Raw genomic sequence first — 23,800 nt, 5'->3', positions numbered from 1 at the left:
TCAAGGCAACAAGGCAGAAGAAAATAACCTACAAAGGAACGCCTATCAGACTTTCAGCAGATTTCTCTGCAGAAACCTTACAAGCTGGGAGAGAATGGAATGACACATTCAAAACTTTAAAAGACAAAAATCTTCAGCTAAGAATACTCTATCCAGCAAAAATATCCTTCAGATATGAGGGAGAAATTAAATCTTTCCCAGACAAACAAAAGCTAAAGGACTTCATAGCCACAAGACCCTCCCCTACAATAAATCCTCAAGAAGGCCCTCATACCCGAAAAAAAACAAAGAGAAAGGGGTCTCAAAACACAGAGAAGGAGATAAATAGGTAGACAGAAGCAGAATAGGACAGCAAATACACAAGTATAGCATTAAGCTAAAGGGAAGGAAAACACTAAAAACAAAGAAAATCCTGTCATTTTAACCACAAACTCACAACAAAAGATGGAGTAAGATGTGAGAAAAACAACTTGGTGGGGAGGAGGAAAGGGACTGAATCGGTTTAGACTAAGGAAATAACAGGTCATCAGAAATGGACTATACAGGGCTGGCATGGTGGTGCAGAGGTTAAGATCGCACATTCTGCTTCTCAGCAGCCCGGGGTTTGCTGGTTCAGATCCTGGGTGCAGACATGGCACTGCTTGGCATGCCAGGCTGTGGTAGGCGTCCCACATATAAAGTAGAGGAAGATGGGCACGGACGTTAGCTCAGGGCCAGGCTTCCTCACCAAAAAGAGGAGGACTGGCAGTAGTTAGCTCAGGGCTAATCTTCCTCAAAAAAAAAGAGAAAGAAATGGAGTATACATGAGATTCTTAATACAAACCTCAGGGTAACCACTAAACAAAAAAGCACAACAGAGACACAAATAATAAATAAAGAGAAAACAAAGAAACACAACACAAAAAACTACATAATTCAATAGGCAGAGCAAAACACACAGCACGAGAAACAAAGGAAATACAGGAAAACCAGAAAACAAGTGATAAAATGGCAGCATTAAGCCCTCATACATCAATAATCACCCCAAACATAAATGGATTATATTCTCCAATAAAAAGACAGAGTTGCGACATGGATTAAAGAACAAGACCCAACAATATGCTGCCTCCAGGAAACACATCTCAGCTCCAGTGACAAATACAGGCTCAGAGTGAAGGGATGGAAGATGATACTCCAAGCTAATGGCAAACAAAAGAAAGCAGGTGTTGCAATACTTATATCAGACAAGGTAGACTTCAAGATAAGACAGGTAAAGAGAGACAAAGGGGCAATATATAATGATCAAAGGGACACTCCATCAAGAAGAAATAATGCTTATAAATATCTATGGCACCCAATACAGGAGCACCAAAGTTCATGAAGCAACTATTAACGAACCTAAAAGAAGATATTAAAAATAACACAATAATAGTAGGGGACCTCAACACCTGTCTCACATCAATGGATAGATCATCCAGACAGAAAATCAACAAGGAAACAGTGGAATTAAATGAAACGCTATACCAGTTGGACTTAATAAACATATATAGAACACTCCATCTAAAAACAGCAGAATACACTTCTTCTCAAGTGGGCATGGAATATTCTCAAGGATAGACCATATGTTGGGAAACAAGGCAAGCCTTAATAAATTTAAGAAGACTGAAATAATAACAAGCATCTTTTCTGAACACAATGCTATAAAGCTAGAAATTAATTACAAGAAAAAAGCTGAGAAAGGGACAAAGATATGGAGACTAAACAACATACTACTGAACAAGCAATGGATCATTGAAGAAATTAAAGGACAAATCAAAAAATATCTGGAGACGGGCCAGCCCGGTGGTGCAGCAGTTAAGTTCGCATGTTCCGCTTCTCGGCCTGAGGTTCATGGGTTCAGATCCCAGGTGGGGACATGGCACTGCCTGGCAAGGCATCCTGTGGTAGGCATCCCACATATAAAGTAGAGGAAGATGGGCACACATGTTAGCTCAGGGCCAGTCTTCCTCAGCAAAAAGAGGAGGATTGGCAGCAGATGTTAGCTCAGGGCTAATCTTCCTCAAAAATATATATATATATATCTGGAGACAAATGAAAATGAAAACTTACCATACCAACTCATATGGGACACAGCAAAAGCCGTATTAAGAGGGAAATTCATCGCATACAGGCACACCTTAACAAACAAGAAAAATGCCAAATAAACAATCTCAAATGACACCTAACTGAATTTGAAAAAGAAGAACAAACAAAGCCCAAAGTCAGCAGATGGAGAGAAACAATAAAAGTCAGAGCAGAAATAAATGCTATTGAAACAAAAAATGCAGTAGAAAGGATCAATGAAACAAAGAGCTGGTTCTTTGAGAAGATAAATAAAACTGACAAACTTCTAGCCAGACTTACAAAGAAAAAAAGAGAGAAAGCTCAGATAAACAAAATTAGAAATGAAAGAGGAGAAATACCAACAGACTCCACAGAAATACAACAGATTATAAGAGAATACCACAAAAACCTGTATGCCAACAAAATGGATAACCTAGAGGAAATGGATAAATTCTTAGACTCTTACAACCACCCAAAGCTGAATCAAGAAGAAACAGACAATCTGAATAGACCAAGCACAAGGAAAGAGATTGAAACAGCAATCAAAAGCATCCCAAAGAATAAAAGCCCAGGACCAGACAGCTTCCCTGGGGAATTCTACCAAACTTTCAGAGAAGATTTAATACTTATCCTTCTCAAACTATTCCAAAAAATTAGGGAAAATGGAACACTTCCTAACACATTCTACAAGGCCAACATCACTCTGATACCGAAGCCTGACAAGGACAAGATGAAAAAGGAAAAAACTACAGGGTAATGCTGCTGATGAACATAGATGTAAAAATCCTCAACAAAATTTTGGCAATTGGAATTCAGCAATACATCAAAAGGATCATACATCATGATCAAGTGGGATTCATGCCAGGGACACAGGGATGGTTCAACATCTGCAAATCAATCAATGTGATCTACCACATCAACAAATTGAGGAATAAAAACTACATGATCATCTCAACAGATGCAGAGAAAGCATTTGACAAGATCCAATAGCCATTTATGATAAAAACTCTTAACAAAATGGGGATAGAAGCAAATTACCTCAACATAAAAACATATATGACAAACCCACAGCCAATATCATACTCAAAGGACAAAAACCGAACGCCATCCCCCTGAGAACAGGAACAAGACGGGGATGCCCACTTGTCACTACTATCACTATGCTTTTTCAACATAGTACTGGAAGTTTTGGCCAGAGCAATTAGGCAAACGAAAGGAATAAAAGGAATCCAAATAGGGGGTGAAGAAGTGAAACTCTCTCTGTTTGCAGACAATATGATCTTACATAAAGAAAACCCCAAAGAATCCATGAGGAAACCAACAGAAATAATTAACAACTACAGTAAAGTTGCAGGGTACAAAACGAACTTACAGAAATCAGTTGCTTTTCTATACTCCAATAATGAACTTACAGAAAGAGAACTCAAGAATACAATTCCATTTACAATTGTAACTAAAATAATAAAATACTTAGCAATAAATTTAACCAAGGACTTGAAAGATTTATACAATGAAAACTATAAGACATTATTGAAAGAGATTGATAATGACATAAAGAGATGGAATGAGATTCCATGCACATGCACTGGAAGAATAAACATAGTTAAAATGTCCATACTACCCAAAGCAATCTACAGATTCAATGCAATCCCAATCAGAATCCCAATGACATTCTTCACGGAAATAGAACAAAGAATCCTAAAATTCACGTGGGGCAACCAAAGACCCTGAATTGCTAAGGCAATCCAGAGAAAAAAGAACAAAGCTGGAGGCATCGCAATCCCTGATTTCCAAATGTACTGCAAAGTCATAGTGATCAGAACAGCATGGTACTGGTACAAAAACAGGCACAGAGATCAATGGAACAGAACTGAAAGCCCAGAAATAAAACCGCACATCTATGGACAGCTAATCTTTGACAAACATGCCAAGAACATACAATGGAGAAAAGATAGTGTCTGCAATCTATGGTGTTGCGAAAACTGGACAGCCACATGCAAAAGAATGAAAGTGGACCATTATCTCAGGCCATACCCAAAAATAAACTCAAAATGGATCAAAGACTTGAAGATAAGTTCTGAAACCATAAAACTCCTGGAAGATACTATAGGTAGTACACTCTTTGACACTGAACTAAAAAGAATCTTTTCGAATACATGTCTTCTCAGACAAGAGAAACAAAAGAAAAAATAAACAAGTGGAAGTTCATCAGACAAAAGAGCTTCTGGAAGGCGAAAGAAACTAGAATCAAAACAGAGACAACCCACCAATTGGGAGAAAATATTTGCAAATCATATATCTGACAAGGGGTTAATCTCTATAATACATAAGGAACTCACACAACTGAACAATGAAAAAAAAAACAACCTGATCAAAAAATGAGCAGAGGATATGAACAGCCATTTTTCCAAAGAAGATATACAGATGGCCAATAAACACATGAAAAGATGTTCAACATCACTAATCATCAGGGAAATGCAAATCAAAATTACACTAAGATACCACCTGAAATCTGTTAGAATGGCTATAATCACTAAGACTGAAAATAACAAATGTTGGAGAGGGTGTGGAGAAAAGGGAACCCTAATACACTGCTGGTGGGAATGCAAACTGGCGCAGCCACTATGGAAAACAGTATGGAGATTCCTCAAGAAGCTAAAAATAGAACTACCGTACCCAGCTATCCCACTACTGGGTATCTAACCAAACAATCTGAAATTAATGATCCAAAGTAACATATGCACCCCTATGTTCACTGCAGCACTATTCGCAATAGCCAAGACATGGAAACAACCCAAGTGCCCACTGACTGATGATTGGATAAAGAAGATGTGGCATATATATATACAATGGAATACTACTTAGCCATATAAAAAGACAAATTCATCCCACTTGCAACAACATGGAAGGCCCTGGAGGGAATTATGCTAAGCGAAATAAGCCAGCCTGAGAAAGACAAACACCAGATGATTTCACTCACATGTGGAATATGAACAAACCCACGGACAAAGAAAATAGCTCAGTGGTTACCAGGGGAAGGGGGGTGGAGGGTGGGCATGGGGGTGAAGGGGAGCACTTATGTGGTGATAATCAAGCAATAATGTACAACTGAACTCTCACATTGATGTAAACTATTATAAACTCAATTAAAAAAACACCATAATGGGATGTACTACAGACCCACTAGGACAGCTTCGGTTAGAACGAGTGAGTATGCTATGTGTCAGTGGGGGGCCAGAGTGACGGCTCTCGTGACTGTTGATGAGTGAGTACACGGGTGTGAGCACTTTGGAGAACAGTCTGGGCTGGCTGTCAACTAAAACACATTGTAATCAAACAAAGCCAGACAAAAAGTGTACACACCGTATAAATCCACTGATATGAAAACAGAAAACTCAACTGCAGGGTGAGGAGTCAGGACAGTGGTTGACTCTGGTAGGAGGACTAGGGGGTTCCTGGGTACTGGTAATGGGTTACCAGATGTCTGCAATAATCCTCGAGCTATACTCAATTTTGAAAAAAGATAGTGTCACCAGACGGAGCACACAACACAATGAGACACAGACTCTTACCAGCGGTTTCTGTTGAGCTATGGACACTAGGTTGAACATCAGGATAAGATGTGGACTTCTTTGAAGGATATAACACTTCTAGTTGTTCTTCCAGGGTTTTAAATTTGTGCTTCAGAGTTCGTATTTCTGCTTCCAGGGCCAGAACATAATCTGCCAAAAAAATCCGGTAAATACCCATGCACATACAGGCACACACATTTACACGCTCGTCCTCTATCACTGAGGCAGGGGCTCTCGCTGGCTTGTGCCCACTCACTTCACTGACCACCCCTCTTCCCTGCCGGACCCTCACAGCTATCCCCATGCTATCTATGTGCCACCCTCCCCTTGGTGGCCAGAGCATGGCGTCCAGAGGCCAGCTCGTGTGCTCTCCAAGGAGGCCTCAATAATCAGCAGACATGAGCGCTCTCGCAATCCCTCGAGGCTTTATGTACAGATGTAACAATGTGTGCTGAGCATGGAGCCACCTTTGCAGGCTGCTGTCCCTCCATCACAACCACACGGCCCCCACGCTGACACGGCACGGACCGGGACACCCACTTCACCACAGTCCGGGACACTCCCATGAAGAAAGGCCTGGCATCCACCAGCTCCATGCTGCCCACACGCTGGGAGAGCGCAGACCTAGCCCAGCCCTTGTCCAAGTTGGACTCTGGTTTTTAAGTGTGGCTGGTACATAGCCTTCACTTTTTTTCTTCCACTTCACCAATAAAACCTTTTAATCATATATGTAAAAACTGACCTAAGATTCCTTCTCTTGGAGAAAAGCAGCTGTCATGCTTTGAAGTGATTTACTCCAGGAGATGTACATTTATAAGACTCCAAGTGAGACCTATTTTGGACCCAATAGAGCTCTTTCCTCATCCCTCCATGCCCTGCTTCCTCTCTGTCTCTCCCTCGCTCACCAGGGGTGGGGGCATCAGCTGCTGTCTTTGAATCAGGCAGGCTTGTATTTGAGGTCTCTCTTCCTGACTGCGCAGAGGGAAGAATTTGATCACTTAGAGTTTCCATTTCTTTCCTCATTTGTGCAATAGTGTTTCGCAAGCTTGTGTTCTGCTCTTGTAGCCGCTGGATCTCACTAGATGGAAAACTTTTACTTATTTCTCCTTCATGATGGCTTGGAAGCATCTTCAAATACAAAAAAAGAAAAAGAAAATGGTAACAGCTACAAAAGGCAGACAGTGACCATCCTTTCTAAATTGACAGACGTATGAAAACACCTCTTTTTCTTCCAGGTTTCACAAAGAAAAGATTGATGTTTCTCAAAGGAAACTTTTATTGGGATATTTGGGGACCCTTCCTTTTCAGTCAAAAAGCCATTAGTCACCCACTAGGGTGACCATAATAAAAAAGACAGACAGTAACAAGTGTTGGTGACGATGTAGAGGAAATGGGACCCTTGTATACTGTAAAAGGTGAACGCATGGAGCTGCTGTGGGAAGCAGTCTGGCAGCTCCTCACAAAGTTAAACACAAAGGTACTATGGCCCAGCAATTTCACTCCTAGCTGTATGCGTAAGAGAACTGAAAATGTTTGTCCACACAGAAACTTGTACGCACATGTTCAGAGCAGCATTATTCATAGTAGCCAAAATGTGGAAACATTCAACTGTCCACCAATGGATGAAGAGATGAACAAATGGAATATGATGAAATAGTATTCAGCTGTAAAAAGGAACGATGTTCTGACCCATGCAACAACATGGATGAGCCAGGAAGACATCAGGCTGAGAGTCAAGGACTTTAAAGCAGTTATTATCATAAAAATACGCAAGGATTTAAAGAAAGACATGAACAGAAGAAGAAGAGAAATGGAAGATATTTTAAAAAGAAACAAATAGCATCTGCAGAGATGGAAAATACAGTATCTGAAATAAAAAATTGACAGGATAGGACTAGATTAAGAGCAGATCAGACATTGCAGGAGAAAAGACCAGTGAAAGTAAGTACATAGGAATAGTATTGAAACTCAAGCACAGAGAGAGAGAGACCAAAAAGGAAAAAAACTCATAGAGCTTTAGTGACCTGTGGAACAGGTGAAGCAGTCTCACGCACGAGGAAACAAGAACCCAGATAAATGATGGGGGCAGAAAAAGTATTTCATAACATGTTGGCCAAAAGGTTTTCAAATTTGATGAAAATATAAGTCCACAGATCCAAGAAGTCCAACAAATCCAAAGCAAGAGAAACACCAAGAAAATCACATCAAGAGCACATCATAACCAGATCACTACAAAACCACAGAGAAAACTCCTAAAAGCGATCAGAGAAAAAAGACACAGCGCATTACACACAGGTACAAATACAAGAATTATCACTGACTTCCCATGAAAACCAATGAAATCTGGAAGTCAGGGGAACAATATCTTTGACATGGAGAAAGGAAAAACCCCATCATCTCAGAATCCTACAGTCAGTGAAAGGATTCTGCAAAAATGACAGCGAGAGACTCGAGAGTACACAAATCCCCAAAGGGGCACTGATGCCCAACGCAGGAAGGAAAGTCATCCCAAAGGATGCAGCACATGTGCTCCAACTCCACACTCCAGGCCCAGATCCCAGATGCAACTTTCTGACTTCCTACTTTGTCTCTAGCTCCTCCCTGCTCACCACCAGAACAAATCAGCCTGGGCTCACAGAAGCAGGGCCTTTACCAGCCTCGCTGAGAGGGACCGAGACTCTCCAACAGAACGCAACCTTCTCGCCAGTGCAGAGGGAGGCACAAACATGCCCACACCAATAATCTACATGGCCATCAGTAAGAGAATGGCTGAGTAAACCATGGCATGCCAAGTGATAAAATACACAACCATTTAAGTTGTGTTTTTGAAGAATTTTAATGACATGAGAAATATTTATCATAGAATTGAAAAGAGAATTAAATTGGGGCTGGCCCCGTGGCCGAGTGGTTAAGTTCGCGCGCTCCGCTGCAGGCGGCCCAGTGTTTCGTTAGTTCGAATCCTGGGCGCGGACATGGCACTGCTCATCAAACCACGCTGAGGCAGCATCCCACATGCCACAACTAGAAGGACCCACAACGAAGAATACACAACTATGTACTGGAGGGCTTTGGGGAGAAAAAGGAAAAAATAAAATCTTTAAAAAAAATAAAAAAAAGAAAAAAAAAGAAAAGAGAATTAAATTAAGAAGGCTGACCTGAGCTACACAAAAATAGTATGTACACAGGAAAACACAGGAGATATATGAATACAGATAACCAGAAGGAAATATACCAAAATGTCTGAGTGGTCAGACTGAGCATGATTTCTCTTTTCTTCTTCATAATGAATAACTCTGGCTCACATTTGCTGAGCTTCCTAAGTGCCAGCAGTGGATCAGTGCTGGATCACAGCATCTCCTTTAACTCGCTGTACGGGGTACCCAACAGAGGGATGAGGAAACTGAGACTTGAGATCATCAGGGCCGACTCCTGACCGCCAGCTGTCACCACCCCAGTTACAGACACACACACAGCTACCACGGTTCAACTCAGTCATGATGTCATCTTCCAGGCACTGGCTAAGCACGTCACAGACAATGCTCACCGATTTCCCACAACAGCACTACAGAGGCTCCAGGGGGCTGAGCAGCCTGCTCTACACCAGAGAGGAGCTGAGCTGGGCTGTACCCCGGCCTCCTTGATTCCAAAGACCACAACATTAAACTAAAATTTAAAAATCTCTGCAGTCGGCCACATATGACTTTTACTTCCAGAATGAAGCTATCTTTTCTTCTGCTAATCACAGTCCCCAGCCTTTCAATACCTGTCCTCAAGCCACTGTCGATGCAAATAATCCATAACCAATCTATAAATCAAAGCTGCAGTGAATTTATTCTGAGCCAGATCTAAGGACCATATAGTCTGGGAGAGTCCTTCCGCAAAGGAATGGAGCACTCCAAAGAAGTGGGGAGTGGTTACATACCGTCAAAGAGCACGTATCACATATGACTGGAATGTCCCTTTTACAATAGTCATGAGACTGCTTTGCTGGCACAGCGATTCTGTGAACACAGCAAGTTGGTGGTCTCAAGGTTAGTGCAGCAGGTCAGCAATCAATCCCTAGCCTAGAAGAGATGCTCATCCTCAAGGAAATGCCAGTGCAGGAGAAGTTACATCCTTATCTTTAAGGGCATTGTTCTTGTCCTGGAACACAGTAAATACTTAAAGCAGATAAACAATGCACGCTCAACAGCCACATCAGTCCCTTTTGGAAAAATAAGTTCAGGTCGAACTGTTTTTATACTAAATGGCTTCCTCATATGCTCCAATATCCTATTGCTTGTTATTTATTTATCACCATCTACTCGCCCTGCTCTGCAGCCTGCTTCGCCTTCCAGTCCTGGCTCCTCTGGCCTCACTGCTCATGCTGACGGCTTACTGACACCTACAGTTTTCCCACGTGGTCACCCCGTTAACTCGTTAATGGTCATTAACGCCCTGGGAGAGGGAAGTCCAGGTGTTCTGCTGTTACCTGCGGGAATCAATTCAAAACTTCATGCCATTGTGTCAAAATGGATATTAGTGGAGCCATTTTAAACGGGGTCGGAGCTGCCTTTCCAGAGAAACTGCCTTGCTGTCTTGAACCTTGGACTGGGCCAAACCTTTGGACTGGCCAAAACGGCAACAAACAAGCCATTGTTTAAGCCGTCAACAGGAGAACATACATCCTGATCACAAAGACTGAGGATGGTGGACTTTCGGAAGACAGAATCAATAGTCAATCAATGTTTAGCCAAGACTAGCTCTCTGCCTCCAACTCCAATTAACATTCTTTGTAATGCAATCTCCCTTTGCCTTTAAAAACCACTGACTTTTACTCCCTAGCAGGACACTTTTTGAGTTTCTGTCTGAATCTGTGCTCCCCAAACTGCAACGTTCTGATCCCAAATAAACACTCTGCCTCTTAAACTGGTTTCTGTTTTTGAAGGTTGACAATTGTGTCAGCCAGAAACTTGCACAGCATCCTCCCCCACCTCTGGTCCTGGTCCTGAATGCACATCTCTCCGATCAAGGCTGGCACACCTGGTTGTGTTCGCAGTCTCGGGGGGCTGCTCTCCTGTGCCCTACTCGCTTCACCTCTGGGTCCCACAGCCAGGCTCCCTCTGCACAGGACCAAAGGTGGGGCTCCCCTCGTTCTCCATGGGATGGGTGGGGCATGGATGTTCCTGATGCCGAAACCATTTCCAAGGCTCTTTGTTTCTTGAACAAAGCTATCAGCCAGTGAGAGGCCTCCCTGACCTGCTGAGCTGGTGCTTGGAGACAAATGTATTCTTTTTAACTGCCAGCCTGGCCGGGGAAAATGCAACAAAGAAAAAAGGGCGGGGGAGCAGGGGGCATTGATGAAAAAAGAAACATTTGTTTTCTGTCTGTGCCCCACAGAAGGTACCTGTGTGACATATGACCCATGCAAAGACGACCTGCTGTGACCTCCCCAAGACCAGGGGTAATTCCTGAAGGCCAGGGCCAGCTCCTCCACATCTCTCCTCTTTGGAACCTCGAAGGAATGCAGTTTCCATACCAGTGCTCACAAATCAGATGACCACAGATCTCCCAGGGGGCTTGTTAACAGACACCTTCTGGAGCTTGACCCCTAAGGTGTCCAGGCTGTGAAGTCTGGCTGGGACCCAGAGGTGTGTATTCTCATAGGCTCCCCAGGGTTTCTGAGGACGGCCAAGTTGACGGACCCTGCAGTGCACCTGTACAAAGGGAACTGTCGCTGTCCACATTTGCTCACAGGAGTGAAGTGTTTTCTCAGCACAGCTGGCTAGATAACACCTTCTTCAGGTGAATTCCAGCTCAGCCCTCGGATGCTCAACCCCCAGCACACCCTGGCCTGCCCAAAATGCTGACTACAGGACGAGTGCCAGCCAAGGACATTGAAGCCAGAGGCCCCAAGGCCGCCTTCCACTCTGTACCGAGCACAAATCACACCCAGCAAGGAGACACAAGCTGAACATCTGCGCTCTCAAAGATTTGGTGACGTGCATGCTGTGCAAGCAGGGCCAGAATGGACGGACCAGAAACATGCAGCTCGCATCTGCATTCGCCCTTCCCTGCAGGCTCACAGCTGGACAGGTGGGGAAAAGGAGGCACCCCTGGAAAGTCTTCCTGAGGGTTTCAGCGGCTCTATCACCCCAGACAACTGGGTGAGTAACTTTTCACAAAGGGACAGGTCAGACTATTGAGAAAACGGGCCACTGAACCAGGAAGACAGAGTCTGAGACAGGATCAGGTTAGCCACCCCCTGGTGCTGCTCTGGAAGGCGCCTCTCATGGTGGATTTCCCAGATTTCACAGCAGCCGGGCAACACGGCTTCCCGCAGGAGCCCTGGGTGGACAGCAGACACTGAGGCAAGACACGTGACGTGCAGGCATGATTGTGATGCAGACCTTGGCGAACATACCTCAGGTGGAAGCAAATGCTCCCTCTGAGACTCTGGATGGAATCCTTCCTGGCCCCTTCCAGCTTCTGGAGGTTTACCGGCAATCTGGGGTGTTCCTTGGTTTGTGGCCACATCACTCCAGTCTCTGCCTCCGTCGTCACAGGGCCTTCCTCCTGTGTCTCTGCCTCACGTGGTGTTCTTTTTATTAGGACAGCAGTCATGTTAGATCAGGGGCCCACCCTACTCCAGTGTGACCTCATCTTGACTAATTACATCTGCAACACTTCCAGTTCCAAATAAAGTCACATTCTGAGGTCCTGGGGGTTAGCACTTCAACACATCCTTTTGGGGGTCACCATTCAACCCACAGGGATCCCATAGTCAGTGTCAGGCTCTGGTGGGCTAACAGTCAGTGAAGAAGTCTTTGTGGAGAGAAAAAGAGCCACTGTCATATTGTTGTATCTCGATGGCTCAGTCACCATGTATGAAGACGCATGTCTTTGGGATAAAGCTCTAACCTATTAGTTCTTTCTCCAGAGAGACCCAGGCTTCAATTATCAAAGGACCCTGTTGCTGCACCCTGAGATTTTCTTCTACATATTTGACGGCACATTGAATTTTCCAAAATCAGCAACAAAACCAATGACACAAGCAGGACAGGAAGCGTTGTCTCCAATGTTTAAAATGAAGAAGGTACTGGCTCCGTGGCCAGCGGTGACGTGGTGGGTGGGATGCTGGTGTCCCGACCACCCAATGATCCCTCCCTATGAGCCTTCCTGCTCCCTCGTGTTGCCAAGAGCTGAAGGAGCCTCCATGCTCACGGGCCATGTCCTCCACGAGGCTGCGGCGCCTGCCCAACTGTCTGCACAAACATCAGATCAGTTTCCTGCGTTCAGACAATTCTCATGAATGACTGAGACAGAATCATCAAATGTCAACTCTGACTCTGCACTAGAACTTAAAATTCTTCAGAGAAGAAATAAAGTTCCTGGATTTGGTGTACTTGTTAGGAGAATGGGTGTTGAATAAACATGAGTGAGTGAATGACAAGTTATGAAAATTCCTAACACTGGTTAGGATCTGGGTTTGATGGCCTTGGGGCCACTGGAGTCTCTTGGAGGAAACATTACCCGCCTGGGTCCCTGTGACAAGCCATGGGCAGAGAAATGAACTGATGGGGAGAGAAATCAGATCAGCACCTGCCTCTGAGCATGGGAGGGGGACCAAGAGGAGAGGGTGCAGGGAACTTTCTGGGGGGCTACAAATGCTCTATATCTTGTTAGAGGGGTGGGTCACATAGGTGCATTCATGTCACTGACCTGGACACTTACAATCTGTGTGTTTCACTGCATGTAAATATACCCCATTGAAACAAACAAACAAACCTGCAGGGAAAAATAAGAGCCACTCACAGGCCCAGAACCATCCTCCCCTGTCAGCCTCGTGTGGCCCCTCAGGCCCCTCTGACTGTGGGCCTTTGGGAGTCTGGGCTCAGACCCCAGCTCTGAGCCTTCCAAGTTATGACAGCTCAGGCTAGTTACGGTCCCCATGTCACAGCCGTTGTGGCACTGACCTCCAAGTTGGAGATGAAGAGTTAACAGACATGAAGTTTCTGGGCAGAGCCGGGCTCAGGTCAGGTCAGAGGAGCACTAACCACCAATGTCACTGCCAGACAGAATCAGGGCTGCGAGGACAGAGTCACAACACAAACGACCTGGCTGACAGCTCTGGGGATAAATACAATAACAACCAATTTATGTGAACTACCTGCCACAGTGTGATATTTGAATTTGGGATTTTTTGACATTTCAAATGCTAAAGATACAAAGAGGATTCTGAGTATAGATTTGCTTTAACTCTTTAAGACTTCAGACTTAACCCTGTTTGTGCAAACAGTCGTTCAGAAAGGAGCACAACTGGAAAGACCTAACTCCAGTTTCAGTTCTTTCTGGTGCTCTTTTCCTCCTGCCACGATGAGAGACCTCAAGAGGCGGCTGGGGGACTGGCTGTTTCCCAGGGCCCAGGAGGAGAGGCGGCAGGGGAGGCTCAGGGAAGAGGGCAGCCACTGCGCTAACCTGCACCTCCTTCCCAGGGAGGGGCCCGCGTGTCCTCAGTGCCTGCACCGCCTGGTCTCGTTCTAGGGTCAGGGCCTTCAGCACCACCTCCTGGTCGCACAGTGTTCGCTCTGTCTCCTGGAGCTTGGCAGCAACCTGGGGAAAAGTACGGGACTCCGTTTATCTTGGGAGGATTATGAGGGAGCAGTGCCAGCCTTCAGGGTCGAGAGCCGCTCCCACCCCTTTCTAGGAAGCATACAGCAGACACACGGGTGAGAGATGGCATGGGAAACATGTGGCCATCGGAGCCGGCAGAGTGACAACAAGCACTGGGCAGCCCTGCTGTGGCCAGGCACCAGGGCTCCAGCACAGGTCTCTCTGCCCAGTCCTGAAGCTGCCCTCATCTGCCACACGCAGGAGGCGGGGGAATCGTCCCAGCCCTGGTCAGTTAGAGAAATGGCTAATGCAATAGAACACTGTGAAAAGCCAGTGGGCAGGGCAGGGACATCTTTTATTACTGCCACTTTTGTTATTATAAGGAACAGTGGAGTTGTCAGTGAAGTTGGAGGTTTTCAAACTTACAGGGTAACTTGGCCAGAGCCCAAACCCAGCCTCCACAGCACCGCCCCAGAAGGACATTGGAGAAGGCCACGTGACGTTTGCCCTGGGGAGCACACACCTGCTCTTTAGCCATGGTCAGAGCCCGAATCAGATCCTCAGACCTCTGAAACTGGTCCCTCTCAAGGCCCTCACAACGACGTTGCCAGTCCAGCTCCAGCTGTACCTTCTCACGCTCCAGGCTCTGCTCCCTTTCTGCTGCCAGACACAGCTGCTGTTTATACCTACAGGGATGTTAAAACCACGAAACGTTCATGCTTTCCTGAGGACCCTTCAGACATGAAAAGCACAGGTGTGATGCACGGGAGGCGGGGTGGGCAAGGAGCTGCTGTCACGTCCCTCCAGGGCCTCCTCTAGGCTGGCCGTGCTCATCTGCACTCACTCACACATGTCATGGTCAACATGTTCACAGGCTAGCAGCCGGGGAGGTGTTTCTACAATGGAGACATGGGAAGAAACGGCACCTGTGGACAGGCGCAGGCACAGACATGAGCCCAACGCCGTGAGAACCCAGCAACATGAGAGCGGTGATCAAACTCAGGAAAGAGAAGAGCCAATCTATAAGAAGAGAAGGGAAGAAAGCCAACAAACTTAAAAAAAGAAGAAAAATGGTTATACTGGAGGAATGTGAGAAGGTTTCACAGCTACAGAAGCAAACCACTGGAGGACCTGGCAATGCCTGGACTGAAGAGCAGAGTGGACAGAGCAGAGAGCTCACCAGTGAGCTGGAAGGCTGAACAGAGAGGACCCTCCAGGACGCAAACACCGACGTCCACCTGATACGAGGTTCAGAGTGCTCAGAATGGAGGGAAGAAATAACCAAGGAAATCAAACTGAGAGAGTTCTCCAAGGGCCAGACTGGAGGAGCTGAAGAACCACACACAGCCACTGGGTAGGAAAGTGCAGAGCACAGAAGACAAAGAGAAGAGCCTGGGGGAGAGGGAACCAGACTGCACTGGACTTCTCATTGGTCACACTGGCCATACCACACAAAGCAGTGTGCTGGGGTGCTCTGGACAAGCCTCTCCTCTGAGTGTGGGCTGGGCCAGGGACAGGATGGGAAGGTCACTCTTGCAATGAGGTGCCTGCTGGAGGGAGATTCTCCTGCTGGCCTTGAGCAAGTGGCTGCCATGCTGTGAGGGCCACATGGCCAGGACCTGGAGGTGCCTCTAGGGCTGAGAGCGACCTCGACCAAAGGCCAGGAGGGAAACGAGGCCTCAGCCCCACAGCCGCTGGAAACACCTCTGCCAACAACCTGAGTGAGCCAGGAAGGGAAGCCGCAGCCTCAGAAGAGTGGGCAGCCCGAAGGACACCTTGATTCCTGCCTAGTGAGACCCTGAGCAGGCGACCCAGCGGAGCTGTGCCAGGACTCCTGACCACAGAAACCAAGATAATAAATGGGTGTTGATTAAAGCCACTAAGTTTGCACTAATTTGATACACAGCAATTACAGAGTAAAACAGTGGGTTTAAAATCCAGAGGAGGGGGCCGGCCCCATGGCCAAGTGGTTAAGTTCGCGCACTCTGCTTTAGCAGCCCAGGGTTTCACGGGTTCGAATCCTGGGCACAGACATAACGCCGCTCTTCAGGCTATGCTGAGGCAGCATCCCACATGCCACATCTAGAAGGACACACAACTAAAAAAAAAAAATACACAATTATGTAACAGGTGGCTTTGGAGAGAAAAAGGAAAAATAAAATCTTTAAAAAAAATAAAAATAAAAAATAAAATAAAATAAAATCCAGAGGAATCCAGTATCCAAAACCCAGCTAAGTCAGCATTCACACAAGAAGGCAAAAGTAAAGACATCTGAAGACCCGAAAGCTCAAAGCTTGTCACCTGCAGACAGATCCCTCCTGACAAATCATCAGAGGTGGTGCAGGAACAGGGCTTCTCAGTTGTGTCTGCGCCACAGACAACCGACACTTGGTGAAACGATGATCTGTCACAGCACCCCTCAACTGCTGTGAAAGCTCCTGAGGAGCCACTTGCCTCCCACAAGCAGGAACAGACCCCACTGGGAGCAGAGGGTGTAAAGGCCCAAAGTGCAACGCTGAGGACAATGGAGGATGCAACGAGGGAGGGCCCACATGCAGAGAGGGGATGCCATGTGTAGACTGTGTGCCAGCATCTGAGTCAGGGCCATGCTCCAGTGTATAGGGGGTATTTCATAGAAGCTACTTTCCGAGAGAGATCACATGGGTTAACTTAAGCCACTGGTTCCAAAACCAAGCAAACCTTCATTGTGGACATTCAAGAAGTCCTGGTCCAATGCAAACCACTGCCTGTGAGCGCAAGACCAGACCTACTTGAAAGTGGTGAGTGCTCTCCAGGGCCCCTCCTGGCTGCGTTTCCATTCCAGTGCCTCCCACAGCTGGCCCTGGGTCCACTGATGATCCTAAGTAGCAAGCTGGCCAGGACTGATCTGCGCCCTCTTCATGCTGAGAGGGAAGGACAAGGCCAGGAGGAGTCACTACTGGGTCAAGTATTCATCACCCACTGTTGGCATTCAAAGCTGGGGGTAAAAGAAAGAGGGATGAGAAATCTGGACCCAATAGATAGTAACAAAAGTAGAAAAAGTTCTAATACAATGACACATAGATTTTTTAATCCCCGTGACTGAAAACTATAAATAAATCTCTAAAATATCCTTTGGTGCAGTGCAGGACCATGGTCCCTTAGAGACGTGTCTGCAGGAGATGAGCCCAACCACTGCCGGCTTCTCCCTATGGCGCCTTCGAGACCCCTGCACAGGGAGGGTGGACCCCAGCAGAGCACAGCAGCCTGGCCATGCTGGGGAGACAAGGATCAGAGTTGGGAAGCTGAGCACCTGGTGGGCTTTATAAGGCAGGGTACTGCAGAGCAGGGAGCTCCCAAAAGCTACATGGGGGACCCCTCGACACTGGCTGATGAGTCTGCGGCAAACACACAGTAGGCCGGGCCAGGCCAGGGGAGGAACTTGTGGGCTGGGCAGGCTCCCAGCAGCCAGCGCAGCGTCCACAGGGACCACCAGGGCAACCAGTGGAGACGAGTGGGGCGACGCCATATAATAGGTCCCAAACTGGCCCTCCTGGGAAGGCCATCCTAGACCCGTCAAGATTCCACACAAGCTTAGGAAGGACCACGCTGCTCTCCAAGGACAACTGCCGCCACAAGAGGCTGTACTGGTGTGAGAAGGACAACACATCCCGACGCTCATCCATGCAGTGGTCACCATGTCTGACACCGAGGGAAATGCACCAGGAAGCAGAAGACGTGACCTCTGTGCCGCAGAAAAAACAGCATCACAGAGACAAAGAGTGGTGGGATTAACAGAAAAATTCTTTAAGCAGCTATTATAAATATGTTCCGGGATTAAAGACAACCATGCACATGATGAGGAGAGAAGTAAAACTAAGATGTTGGAAATGAACACCCCAGCCTTACAGCAGACTGGACAGCGCAGGGGGAAAGGCTGGGCCCGCTGGGACAGGCTCCCCAGCCACACACTAACCTGTGAGCACTGGGGAATCCCAGAGGAAGGCGGGCAGAAAAGGGTCCTCACCAGGATACGTGACACCCACATTCTGACAACCGAGGATGAAGAGAAGAAGGAAAAACAGGAGGAAAAGGCATACTACGTCCAGAGGAACAAAGAATGAGCACAGAACTTCCACGAGAAACACTGACAGCAGGAGACAATGAAACATCCTTAACATGCTCAAAGGAAAACTGTCCCCCTAGAATTTTTCATCCAGTGAAAAAGACACTTCAAAAAGATAAAGGTGGGTTGGCCTGGTGGCATACTGGTTAAGTTCATGCGCTCTGCTTCGGTGGCCTAGGTTCGCGGGTTCAGATCCCAGGCACAGACCTACACCACTCATCAGCTACGCTGCGGCAGCAACCCATATATAAAGTGGAGGAAGACGGGCACAGTTGTTAGCTCAGAGCAAATCTTTCTCAGCAAAAAAAAAAAAAAAAAAGATAAAGGCAAGAAATTTCCATCAAACAGCAGCTGAGACAATTCATGGGCAGGAGAGCTGCACTTTAATGAGTGTTAAAGGAAGTTTTGGGGGCTGAAGGAAAATGACACCTTATGGAACTCTGAACTTGGCTTTTTTTTGGTTTTTGGTTTTTGTTTTCTTTTTATTAAGATTATGATAGTTTACAACCTTGTGAAATTTCCATTGTACATTGATGTTAGTCATGTTGTAGGTACACCGCTTCACCCTTTGTGCCCTCCCCCCACCCCCCTTTCCCCTGGTAACCACCAATCAGTTCTCTTTGTCTAAATGTTAACTTCCACCTATGAGTGGAGTCATACAGAGTTCGTCTTTCTCTGTCTGGCTTATTTCACTTAACATAATACCTTCAGGGTCCATCCATGTTGTTGTGAATGGGATGATTTTATCCTTTTTATGGCTGAGTAGTATTCCTTTGTATATATATACCACATCTTCTTTATCCAATCATCAGTTGCTGGGCACTTAGGTTGGTTCCACGTCTTGGCTATGGCAAGTAATGCTGTGATGAACATAGGGGTGCGTGGGACTTTTGGAATTGCTGATTTCAAGTTTTTTGGATAGATACCCAGTAGTGGGATGGCTGGGTCATAAGGTATTTCTATTTTTAACTTTTTGAGAAATCTCCATACTGTTTTCCACAGTGGCTGCACCAGTTTGCATTCCCACCAACAGTGTATGAGGGTTCTTTTTTCTCTGCAACCTATCCAACATTTGTTACTTTTGGTTTTGGATATTTTTGCCATTCTAACAGGTGTAAGGTGATATCTTAGTGTAGTTTTGATTTGCATTTTCCCTGATGATCAGTGATGATGAGCATCTTTTCATGTGTCTATTGGCCATCCGTATATCTTCTTTGGAGAAATGTCTGTTCATGTCCCCTGCCCATTTTTTGATCGGGTTGTTTCATTTTTTGGTGTTGAGTTGTGTGAGTTCTTTATATATTATGGAGATTAACCCTTTGTCGGATAAATAACTTGTAAATATTTTTTCCCAATTAGTGGGCTGTATTTTTGTTTCAATCCTGTTTTCCTCTGCCTTGAAGAAGCTCTTTAGTCTGATGAAGTCCCATTTGTTTATTCTTTCTATTGTTTCCCTCATCTGAGGAGTTATGGTGTCCAAAAAGATTCTTTTGAAACTGATGTCAAAGAGTGGACTGCCTATACTCTCATCTAGAAGACTTATTGTTTCAGGCCTAATCTTTAGGTCTTTCATCCATTTTGAGTTTATTTTTGTGAATGGTGGAAAAGAATAGTCAATTTTCATTCTTTTCCATGTGGCTGTCCAGTTTTCCCAGCACCATTTGTTGAAGAGACTTTCTTTTCTCCATTGTAGGCCCTCAACTCCTTTGTCGAAGATTAGCTGTCCATAGATGTGTGGTTTTATTTCTGGACTTTCAATTCTGTTCCATTGATCTGTGCACCTGTTTTTGAAACAGTACCATGCTGTTTTGATTACTGTAGCTTTGTAGTATGTTTTGAAGTCAGGGATTGTGATGCCTCCAGCTTTGTTCTTCTTTCTCAGGATTGCTTTAGCAATTTGGGGTCTTTTGTTGCCCCATATGAATTTTAGGATTCTTTGTTCAATTTCTGTGAAGGATGTCATTAGGATTCTGATTGGGATAGCGTTGAATCTGAAGATTGCTTTAGGTAGTATGGACATTTTAACTATGTTTATTCTTCCAATCCATGTGCATGGAATGTCTCTCCATCTCTTTATGTCGTCAGCAATTTCTTTCAGGAAAGTCTTGTAGTTTTTGTTGTATAGATCTTTCACTTCCTTGGTTAAATTTATCCCAAGGTATTTTATTCTTTTTGTTGCAATTGTGAATGGGATTGAGTTCTTGAGTTCTTTTTCTGTTACTTCATTGTTAGCATGTAGAAATGCTACTGATTTATGTATGTTGATTTTATACCCTGCAACCTTGCTGTAGCTGTTTATTATTTATAATAGTTTTCCTATGGGTCCTTTGGGGTTTTCTATATATAAGATCATGTCGTCTGCAAACAGAGAGAGTTTTACTTCTTCATTGCCTATTTGGATTCCTTTTATTTCTTTTTCCTGCCAAATTGCTCTGGCCAACACCTCCAGTGCTATGTTGAATAAGAGTGGTGAAAGTGGGTACCCTTGTCTTGTTCCTGTTCTCAGAGGGATGGCTTTCAGTTTTTGTCCATTGAGTATGATGTTGGCTGTGGGTTTGTCATATATGGCCTTTATTATGTTGAGGTACTTTCCTTCTATACCCATTTTATTGAGAGTTTTTATCATAAAAGGATGTTGGATCTTGTCGAATGCTTTCTCTGCATCTATTGAGATGATCATGTGGTTTTTGTTTCTCATTTTGTTAACGCAGTGTATCATGTTGATTGACTTGCGGATGTTGAACCATCCCTGTGTCCCTGGTATGAATCCCACTTGATCATGGTGTATAGTCTTTTTGATGTATTGCTGTATTCGGTTTGCCAAAGTTTTGTTGAGGATTTTTGCATCTATGTTCATCAGTGATGTCAGCCTGTAGTTTTCCTTCTTTGTGGTGTCCTTGTCAGGTTTTGGGATCAGGGTGATGTTGGCTGCATAGAATGTGTTAGGAAGTGCTCCATCTTCCTCAATTTTCTGGAATAGTTTGAGAAAGATAGGTATTAAATCTTTGAATGTTTGGTAGAATTCTCCAGAGAAGCCGTCTGGTCCTGGACTTTTATTTTTGGGGAGGTTTTTGATTTCTGTTTCGATTTCTTTACTTGTGATTGGTCTATTCAGATTTTCTATTTCTTCCTGCTTCAGTTTTGGGAGGTTGTAAGAGTCTAGGAATTTATCCATTTCTTCTAGATTTTCCAATTTGTTGGCATACAGTTTTTCATAGTATTCTCTTATGATCCTTTATATTTCTGTGGTATCTGTTGTGATTTCTCCTCTCTCATTTCTAATTTTATTTATTTGAGTCTTCTCTCTTTTTTTCTTAGTGAGTCTGGCTAAGGGTTTGTCAATTTTGTTAATTTTCTCAAAGAACCAACTCTTTGTTTCATTGATCCTTTCTACTGTCTTATTTATTTCAATATCGTTTATTTCTGCTCTAATTTTTATTATTTCCCTCCTTCTACTGACTTTGGGCTTTGTTTGTTCTTCTTTTTCTAACTCTGTTAGGTGTTGTTTGAGGTTGCTTATCTGAGATTTTTCTTGTTTTTTGAGGTGAGACTGTATTGCAATGAATTTCCCTCTTAGGACTGCTTTTGCTGCATCCCAAATGAGTCCAATGTTTTCATTTTCATTTGTCTCCAGATAATATTTGATTTCTTCCTTAATTTCTTCAATAATCCATTGTTTGTTCAGTAGCATGTTGTTTAGTCTCCACATTTTTGCCCCTTTCCCAGCTTTATTCGTGTAGTTGATTTTTAGTTTCATAGCATTATGATCAGAAAAGATGCTTGATATTATTTCAACCCTCTTGAATTTATTGATGCTTGCTTTGTTTCCAAAGGTATTGTCTATCCTTGAGAATGTTCTATGCACACTTGAGAAGAATGTGTAACCTGCTGTTTTTGGATGAAGTGTTCTATATATATCTATTAAGTCCATCTGGTCTAATTTTTCATTTAATTCTATAATTTCCTTGTTGGCTTTCTGCCTGGATGATCTATCCATTGGTATTAATGGGGTGTTGAGGTCCCCTACTATTATTGTATTGTTGTTGATGTCTCCTTTTAGTTTTGTTAATAGTTGCTTTACAAATTTTGGTGCTCCTGTGTTGGGTGCGTATATATTTATAAGTGTTATATATATATATAAGTGTTATGCCATCTTGGTGGAGTGTCCCTTTTATCATTATAAACTGCCCCTCTTTGTCTTTCTTTATCTATTTTGAAGTCTACTTTGTCTGATATAAGTATGGCGACACCTGCTTTCTTTTGTTCATTATTAGCTTGGAGTATTGTCTTCTATCCCTTCACTCTGAGTCTGTGTTTGTCTTTGGGGCTGAGGTGTGTTTCCTGGAGGCAGCATATTGTTGGGTCTTGTTCTTTGATCCATCCTGCCACTCTGTGTCTTTTGATTGGAGAGTTCAATCCATTTACATTTAGAGTGATTACTGAAATGTGGGGGCCTACCACTGCCATTTTATCACTTGTTTTCCAGTTCTCTTGAATTTCCTTTGTTTCTTGTCCCATGATTTTTGGACTACTAATTCAGGTAGGTAAATTTCTATATTGGCTTTCTTCTTATTTGTAATTTGTGCCTTTATTCTTGTTATTTGTTTAGTGGTTGCCAGGTGGTTTGTATAAAACATCTCATAGATGAGATAGTCCATTTTCTAATAGCCTCTTATTTCCTTAAATTAAAACGTTCCATCCCTTTTCTCTTCCCCTTCTAGGTTGTTATTGTCAGGTTTTTTTTCTCTTCCTTCTTGTGTTGTGAGTTTGTGGTTAAAATGACAAGATTATATTTATTCTTGGTATTTCCCTTCCTTTTATCTTTAATGTTTTATTTAACTTTTGCTAACCTGTCCTGATGGAGAGCTGCTACTTTCTGTTATTGTCCTTCTACTTATCTCCTTTGCTCTGGGTTTTGTAACCCCTTTCCTTCTTTTGATTTTTCAGGTATGAGGATCTTCCTGACATTTCTTGAAGAGGAGGTTTTGTGGCAATGAACTCCCTTAACTTGTTTATCTGGGAAAGTTTTTATTTCTCCATCGTATTTGAAGGATATTTTCGCTGAGTAGAGTATTCTTGGCTGCAAGTTTTTGCCCATCAGAGTTTTGAATATATCATTCCACTCTCTTCTAGCCTGTAAGGTATCTGCTGAGAAATCTGCTGAAAGCCTTATGGGGGTTCCTTTGTAGGTTATTTTCTTCTGCCTGGCTGCCCTTAGTATTTTCTCTTTGTCATTGACTTTTGCCAGCTTCACTACTATATGCTTTGGGGTTAGTCTTTTTACATTGATAAAGTTTGGAGATGTATTGGCTTCTGTCACATGGAGTTCCATCTCTCTCCCCAGGTTTGGAAAGTTCTCAGGCGTTATTTCCTTGAACAGGCTTTCTGCCCCCTTCTCCTTCTCTTCTCCCTCTGGGATACCTATAATCTTTATGTTGCATCTCCTAAT

At 44.3% G+C, this 23,800-nt stretch overlaps 1 protein-coding gene across 12 annotated transcripts in view; it reads right to left on the bottom strand.

Annotated features, from left to right (window-relative positions):
- The window catches only part of CCDC57 (coiled-coil domain containing 57), a 120,791-nt gene that overhangs the window by 62,529 nt on the left and 34,462 nt on the right, over window positions 1-23,800 (bottom strand). For all 12 annotated transcript variants that reach the window (XR_011423111.1, XR_002811256.2, XM_070226783.1 and 9 more), the window contains 4 exons: window positions 14,770-14,932; window positions 14,112-14,246; window positions 6,560-6,782; window positions 5,655-5,804 (listed from right to left, as the gene is read on the bottom strand). Coding sequence is in view for 10 of the 12 variants with exons in the window: in XM_070226783.1 (XP_070082884.1) it covers window positions 5,655-5,804; window positions 6,560-6,782; window positions 14,112-14,246; window positions 14,770-14,932 (671 nt within the window). In the remaining 2 variants the exon portion in view is untranslated. The remainder of the gene's footprint in view (window positions 1-5,654; window positions 5,805-6,559; window positions 6,783-14,111; window positions 14,247-14,769; window positions 14,933-23,800) is intronic.

This window comes from Equus caballus, chromosome 11, assembly GCF_041296265.1.
Source record: "Equus caballus isolate H_3958 breed thoroughbred chromosome 11, TB-T2T, whole genome shotgun sequence".
Classification (NCBI taxonomy): domain Eukaryota; kingdom Metazoa; phylum Chordata; class Mammalia; order Perissodactyla; family Equidae; genus Equus; species Equus caballus.
This window is presented reverse-complemented; position numbering and strand designations above follow the sequence as displayed.